At 40.7% G+C, this 8485-nt stretch overlaps 1 protein-coding gene across 1 annotated transcript; it reads left to right on the top strand.

Annotated features, from left to right (window-relative positions):
• Nucleotides 1-46: 46 nt before the first annotated feature.
• LOC126386926 (condensin complex subunit 1-like) lies at nucleotides 47-6386 on the top strand (the record flags this gene model as incomplete). The annotated part of the gene is made up of 5 exons (XM_050039498.1): nucleotides 47-170; nucleotides 2044-2199; nucleotides 5713-5890; nucleotides 5988-6082; nucleotides 6286-6386. Coding segments are annotated over 5 exons (638 nt in total), but the record flags the coding sequence as incomplete, so codon positions are not given.
• Nucleotides 6387-8485: the final 2099 nt, after the last annotated feature.

The raw sequence follows: 8485 nt of genomic DNA, 5'->3' as shown, positions 1-8485 counted from the left end.
ATTTCTTAAACCTCTTCCCTCACCCTCCTCTCTTATGTCTATTTAGAGGAGAACCTGCTGTGTGCGTTCCTTCCCCTGCTGGTGAAAGTCTGCAGCTCCCCAGGACGCTACTCCCACCCGCAGCTCACCACTGCTGCATGTCTGGCACTCTCTCAGTACATGATGATAAGGTAAAAACACTGCTTATTCCTGTGTTCTTTATATATTTATATCAATGAGGTAAGGCTAAAAAAAACAAACTGTTCTCTGTACAAGGCAATACAGTTCACATGGACATTATCACCTTCATGACAGAGGTAATTATTTTAGGACTGTTGTGTTACACTACATCCAAACTATTTGTGATATAAACACGCAAACATCAGATTGTTTCAGGTTTGTCCCAATAAAGTTTTGCACACTTGCTTCATCTCCAACCTATTTTCATTGGTCAAAACCGACATGTCCTTATGTTTCATTTTCCTCTAGTCAGCAATCAACATGGTGGAGAGAGACTCATTTACAAGGTTGCGAAGCAGCACACCTTGTATGATCCAGTGTACGAATTTATTTAATTTTATTAAATCGGGCAGTCTCATCGACATTAAGAGACCCGAGGATGAAAAACATTTAGAAGAACACAATGAGCAAGACAAAACAACACAAAACACACAAACATTCATCATTCTAGTTGATGAAATGATTAAAACTTGAGAAAATGACATTAGTCATGAATAAATAACATCAACACTCATTTCCAGAAGGAGTAATTACAATGCCAGAAAAGTCCTCATCTCCTTGCGATGTGACATCTTTCATAGTAAATCTGGACAGCTTTTCGCACTCCACCCACCAGGAGTATAACAGTGTAGTGCATATGATCAGGTGGAATGGGCAACAGATGTGTTTTGAGTTTGGATTTGAACAAATTGACAGATGTGGTGTTGCGGAGGTCAAGGGGGAGTGAATTCCAGAGCTGGGGAGCAGAGCAGCTGAATGCTCTACTCCCCATGGTAGCCAGGCGGGCGGGGGGAACGGAGAGGTGGGTAGAGGAAGAGGTGCGAGCGGGTGTGGCAATGTGGAGGAGGTCAGACAGGTATGGAGGGGCTAGGTTGTGAATGGAGAGTTTTTTGTAGAAGGCTGAACAGGAGGGAGTATTTTGATAAACCCAAAATGCTGGCATCTTAAGTCTTCTCTATTAAACATATTATCTGTTCTGTGCTGTTGTTCACACAAGTTCAACAATTTGAATGTGTGACGGGAAATTTGTTGCTGTTGTCTGACATTTTAGAGACTTTGTGAAATGAAAAATGCATTTTCCCAGTTTTAATCCTGTGTCAATGTATAATTTATGTCTTGTTGTATGCCAAATATATGTGGAAAAAATCAGTAACAGAGTATTTTTACATCGAACTCCCTGCTTTTTTTCCTCTTTCTTTAAATTTGTTTCAAATGCTTGATGACTTACTCTGCACTCAGGGGTGTTAACAAAAGTTTATCCAATCAAATGAGACTTTGGTCGAATAGCTAGCCACATCGGTCATATAAATTCACACTTCACTGTTTGTGGGCTGCAGAAGCTAACAGAGCAATATGTACAGAGATAGGAAGAGATGTGTATTTTGATATCAGTGGGCAAAACCTCATGTCCAAAACAATGTGACAGAAGTCTTATTCATTCATCTCACGCAAGGGAGTGCGTGTGGAGCCAACAGTCTGCCCAGCAGCGGACTCTGCAGGAGCTCTCTATTGCGCTAAACTCTAAGCCCGCCCACCTTTTGATGTGTCAGTCAACTGTAACGGATTTGATTTGAATCACTCTTAATTGTGCACCACTTACATAGTCTGTTTTACTGGAAAATACATCACAGTACAGAAGCTAAAGACGCCCTAATTTCCGGGACTTTAAAGACCAACTAATAAATGACTTGATTGATAAACTAAGCAACAGATTGTTGAAAATATTAATTAGTTGCAACCCTACATATTTGACCAATCCTCAGGAAAATGTCATTTTTATTGGGATAATTTTTAATGCTGTGATTTCTTTATCTGTTACATCAGCCCATCTGTGTGTGAAGAAAACATCCGTCTCATGTTCACGGTGCTGGAGCGCTCCACTCTTCCTGTGGTCAGGGCAAATGCCATAATAGCCCTGGGAGACCTCACCGTCCGTTTCCCAAATATCTTGGAGCCCTGGACACAGAACCTCTATGCCAGGTAATGAAATGATGTGTGTTCAATTAAACCAGCACAGTAGAATAAAATGAGTTTGTCACAGCAGCAGCTCATGCCCATCATCACCCCCACGCTAACTGACTCTCTTCCAATTAGATGCACATTATCACAATATCCGTAGATCTGTTTTGTTTTTTTTCCGCCCAACATTACGAGGATAACCTACGTCTGATGGCTCAGTTGAGTGGGTGTACTGTAAATGACGTTCCATCTCAGCCAACATCCCCCCTCAGCTTGTACACTTCATCCGGATCCCACCACCACGTCTCAGTGTGTTGTTTCTCTCTGCCGCTGGAGTGTTGCTGCTGTCACAATGCTCCACTGAGCCACATGATGGGAAAAGTTTACTCTTTTTCCATCACGACTTTTTAACTTTGGGTTGATCTTTGTTCGCAAACTCTGATATCTGCTTTGTGTCCTGACCTTTGCGGTTGCCATGGGAACTGGCTAGGGCTTAATGGCCAGTGGATAAACCCTCCCCCACACATGAACTGGGGTGGAGCCTTGGACCGCCTCAAACAAGGGTACTTTTTAGACAACGAACAGCTTAATTACTAGTGTGTAACAGATTGTGACTAGAACCAATGACTAGTGTGTTGTAATTATACGGAGCGGCTGGTTGAGCAGAAGGGAATAATTTCGGGTGAAGTCAAAGGTTCCACAAGGGTTTACGCTTGTAGGTACGCTTTCATTTAAAAAACACTTAACTCTTTCTTCTGCACAAAGTTGCTGTTTGCCAATAGCCAACCTAGAAGCTGAAGTTTCTCTGTTTGATGAAGTGTGGTTTTAATTATAATGGTTGATTATGCTCACGCCGACTTGTTTCGGACGTGTAAAACATTCTGTTCTTTTATAATGCTTCATTGCCCTCCTTGTGTTTTCTACCTGATAAGCATTTCATAGCGTTCCCTAATTGTCTCCCACACACCAACACCTCCACTGTTCTGTAGGCTGCTGCCCTGGAGCCTCCTGATAAGCGCATTAAGAATTAATTACCCTGTTCATAGCTGTTGTGAGCTCCTGCATTGGCATGTGAATGTGCCATGAGCAAGTCTCTGATCGTCTGCCAGGAGTCCTGCTCTCTGGCATAAATGAGAAATGGTTAATGAGTTTCTTTTGTTCTGTGATTTTGGGTGAGAGTGAATCTAAATTGGTCTCAGAAAGCCATCAGATTGCCCTGCCACAGCCTGTCCAATCCCATTGTGTTCAGCCGGGGCTGTGACAGTCGTTTGGTTCCCCTAACGCTCCGCCTAATAACCCAGTCTGTACAGAAAGCTTGATTGACTTGGACTGGGAAATAACAAATGTACAGGTGGCATGAATGTTTTTACCTCCACCCACGTTTTTAGTTACGCTAGCAGCTTGGCTCCAGGACTGGCAATGATGGTCCACCACGTTGGTTCAGATTGAAATATCTTGACGACAATTGAATGGTTTACTATTACAGACATTCATGGTGCCCAGAGGCTGAATGGCCCGTATGTCATAGAGACATGAAACGTTGCACAGAGATGCCTCTCCTCATGAGGAACAAATTTGCCTCAAGAACCCATAACTTCCGGTTATACAGATTTTCCGCCATTTTGAATTTTTTTGAAGAACACTTAAAATCGATCTCTTTCTAGGAAGTTTGACCGATCTGCATGAAACTCGGTGAACGTAATCTAGGGACCAATATCTAAAGTTCCCTCTTGGCAAAAGTTGGAAAACTTACTAAAACTGAACTTCTATAGGGCAATGACTTTAACTATCTGCCTTTCAACGTGCTACCTCAACTACTAATGTATGGTTTTAGCCCACTAACTATCCCACTATTGGCAATGGTACTACTGTACTTTCAATAAAGCAATCGTACTATCAAATTCACAAAAACTCTGTCTGAATACATTGCTCTTCTTAATGGGTTCATCTGACTATTTAATCCGCTATTTCCTATGACCTGTATCCCAAACACACAACATGTGAAACTGTACGTGGGCAACGGTGCACTCATTGGGTATGGACTAGTAAATATAATAAGCAGTATAAATAAAGGTATACTAGTATAAGACTAGAACTAAAAGTGTGAACTATACAAATGGAATTAAAAACTAAGGGCCCTATTTAAACGATGTGTAGTGCATGATCTAAAGTGAGGGCGCAAGTGCATCCAGGGCGTGTCCAACTGCTCTTGTGCAAATTAAATGGTGTATAGTCTGAACACAAAGAAAGGCACAAATGGCAAAGGGGTTGTATTTAGTCCCTTAGTTAATCATTGGTGTATTTGGACACAACATGAATTCAACCGATCAAAAAGTCAACTCCTCCTTTTTAAAAGCCAGGTGCGCCTGCACATGGCGCACTGCTATTTTACACAGCAGATGCAGCAAATAAGAGACTCAAGCTGTTTTCTACCGAGTATAATCCAATGAGAGCAGTAAAGTCACTGCAGCAAATATCATGGGACATTTAAATACCAAACTTAAAAGTGTAGTTATGAACTTGACAGAAGAAACTGAATTAAACTTTTAGCTTCTAAAATCATCAGTGGTGTCATGCTGCTTCTCGTGCGTAAATGCGCACAGCATGTCTCTTAATGGGGAGTCGGTGCAGCAACTCCACAGCTCTGTTATATTCACATTTTAGAGAATATAATTAATATTTTCTTCGTCATTTGTGTATTATTTCACCCATTTGCGACCCATCCTAGTATCACTGTTTGTGCATGCACGTTGTGAGCCCACCTATGTATGATGCACCCTTTAAATAGTGCAATGATACAGCACCAGTCTGACTTTAGACCAGGTTTTTGTCGGTCAGGGGTGCAGTTGCATTCTGGTGCCTCAAAAAACGTAATCGCCACCAGTGTGCCTGACTGCACCTCATTTTTAGACCTACTCACCCATGGGCAAACAGATGGGCACAAATACATTTGTTACTTACGCAACGACAGCACTGGCTGTGAACATGACAACAACCGTTGTGCTGCACAGTGCCCTGATTTTAGCTGGGTGTAAGATAGGGCCTAAAGTTACAAGGTGAAGTGACACAGTATGATTAATATCAGTAAGTGAAGAGCAGCAAGTCAAGTTAACATTTAAACAGCAAACACCAGAATAGTATATCCTGTGATTAAGTTGTGATATTTCATGTTGTCTGTATTAATACAACAAAATATAATCTAGTATTTGATGTAGTAAGATAGTCTAACATAATTATAATATGAAGTATAAGATATAGTCTAAGGTGCCATGTAATAGTAGTAATAATATACTATAGTACAGCAGTATAACAGAATATCAAATGTATGATGGTATAGTATGGTTAAGTATAGTACACACAGTATACAAAAGCAAAAATCAAAGTTTGAGTTTGACAACAAAAAACCTGTTCATGAAGGACGCTGTCACTCATAGTAAGAAACTGAGTGAGGAAATAGTTCTCGTCTCATCATCAGGTCAGCCTGAAGAGATCTGACATTAATCAGCCAGTAATTTACATCCTCTCCTCCTCTAGGCTCAGCGACGAGGTTCCTTCAGTGAGGCAGACAGCTGTGACAGTTCTAACTCAGTTGGTGCTTAAGGATGTGCTCAAGGTCAAAGGTCAAGTCAGCGAGGTGGCTGTGCTGCTAATTGACCCAGAGCCTCACATCACAAGCCTGGCCCTGAACTTCTTCAACGAGCTGGCCTCCAAGGTACACACACACATGCACATGCACATACACATATCCAGAGCCCTTAATGGAGCCTGAATAATTGGGAGGGTTTTTAACTCTTGGTGTTACCCATCAGGACAATGCGATCTACAACCTGCTCCCAGATATCATCAGCCGCCTGTCTGACCCAGAGAGAGGCATGACCTCTGAGGACTTCAACACCATCATGAAGTGAGTGTCACGGCTCTTCAGTATGTGTCCTAAGTGTCATTTGCAGCCCTCGTCTACTGAGGATTCGTCCACACCAGGCAGGACTCGGCAGGCCCAGGGAAAAAATCGTGACTTGTTTCAGGAGCTTTCGATGGAAACGTTGACAGCTTTGCTATTTTGAGAGCTTTGTTTAGATGCTGTATTGTGTGTTTGTGTGTTTTCAGACAGCTATTCTCCTACATTACCAAGGAGAGGCAGACCGAGTCTCTGGTAGAGAAACTGTGTCAGCGCTTCAGGACTGCCAAGTGAGTAAATCTCCACCTCACCTCCTTCTTTCTCATCCTCACACCTTTCACCTGCATCTTGTTTTTAATGTTTCCCTGCTCATTTCAAGCATCTGTGCAACATGGAGGGGTTGACGCATGGGTAATTAGTGGTGTTTTAAATGCTTGAAGAAAGATTGAAAATTAAAGTGAGAGATACTCAGAAATGAGTCCTTGCCCCACTTGTACTTTGCCCAGTGTGCCTCTTTTTCGTGTTCAGTATGGACCTTCTGCCTCGCGCAAGGGCCCTTGCTATCGCTCTTCATGTTCCCGGTCGTGTTTTGATCAGTAGTAGCAGTACTCGTGCACGAACAAGATGCACTCAAATAATTATGCAAATGTATAAAATTTGATATGAATTCCTTGTCACCCGCAGTCCGTCTTCAGCCCTCAGTCACAAAAAAAAAAAAAACATTTAATTGGAAAAGAGTGCTTTTTACATACTGAATTTGGCTTTATTAAACATCAGGTCTTTGGCAGGCAAATTATTTTTAATCGACGATTCAAGCACAATTATTATGAACTGAAACTTGGCTGGACTGAGACGATAGTGCAGCAGCTCTTATTGAGTCAGTGCATGACAAGTCTTTTTTATGAGCAAAGCTAGAGAGCGTAAGAAAAGAGGTGGAGGTGACACCTTAGTTTCTATAATTCTTTCTTGTGCAAACAGATGTCTTGCTTCTTTTGAACATGTTGCTCCTCCATTGAATTCTTTGTTTCAAGCTGCAGGCCAGAAATCTTGGTGTTGTCACTTAAATTTTAACATCCACATTAAGACAAAAACAAAAATTAGCCTTATGTCACCTTAACATGACACCAAGAATTTATAGACTTTTGTTTAAGAAACTTCTACATGTGATTAGCTTCAGTAGACTCAGCTACTGTGCTGTCTTTACTATCACACAGCTGCTGCTGCTGCTGAGTCGCATCTCTTCAATTTTCAGACCTTTACACTGGCTTTTGTCAAAGACTTCATTTTAAAATGTAGCTTTTGGTTTATAAAGTACTGAATGTTTTAGGTCCAGAATATATTTCTGATCTATTGCTCCGATATGAACCGTCCAAACCTCTCAAATCATCTGGGGACAGGTCTTCTCACTGTCCCCAGAGTCAAAACTAAACACAGAGAAGCAGCGTTCTGTTCTTACGCACCACATAACCAGGACAAACTCTCAACTTGAGATCTGTTACAGCTCTTTTCTTTTAAATTGGTTCTTAAAGCATCTGTTTGCCACTGCATTTCATTAGGTTAAAAACTTGGGACTTTTTATTCATACTTTGCACTGCACTGTGTTTTACTGTTTGATTTTATTTAAGCTTATTTTATTATTATATTATATTATATTATATATATTATTATTTCTTATCTTATTTCTTTGTCATTATTTTCTTATTACACTTAAGATTTTCAAGAACCATAAATGATACATAACTATTACTATCATTATACAAACATACACAAGACAAAAAAAAAGAGTAGGGCTGCCCCCTGTAAGTCAGAAATTCAGATCATCAGTCTGAGAGCCCGTTGTCGACTGAGTCCAGCAGTTATGTTTTGTTTTGTTTAATTCTTTGTCAGTCAGTGTGCAGTGTACTTCTGGGGACGTATTGGTCCCCAGATTTAGCTGTAAAAGGAGCGCTCCCTGCTTTCACATCGGGAGGAAGAGATTTTGCCTGGCCTTTGGCTTTTGTTTGATATCAATGACAAAAAATGTTGCACATTTCCGATCCGTGGTTTGCATAGTTAGCTTTTTTTACTAAATTACATGAGTGTCACTGTTGCGCTAAATGTCTGCTGAACCCTGTTCAAACTCTCAAACTCTATATGGGGAAAAAAGGGAACTAATAGTTGAATATTCATGAGTCAGGCTCAGTCCTAAGAAAAACACATTACATAATAAATAAAATTCAAATATGTATTTTTTTTTTTTACCTCAACAACATCCCATCATGCAGTCAACATTAAGCAAGGCATAAAAGGCTCCAAATTCACTCCGCTGACCCAGTAGATTTTCAAGTCTCTATGTTCAATATAATTGATAAAAAATAATGTTTTTCTTGTTTTTTTTTCCTAAGGATACACATGCAGACAGTTCTTTTA

The sequence above is a fragment of the Epinephelus moara genome, unplaced genomic scaffold (genome assembly GCF_006386435.1).
Source record: "Epinephelus moara isolate mb unplaced genomic scaffold, YSFRI_EMoa_1.0 scaffold105, whole genome shotgun sequence".
NCBI lineage: Eukaryota > Metazoa > Chordata > Actinopteri > Perciformes > Serranidae > Epinephelus > Epinephelus moara.
This window is presented reverse-complemented; position numbering and strand designations above follow the sequence as displayed.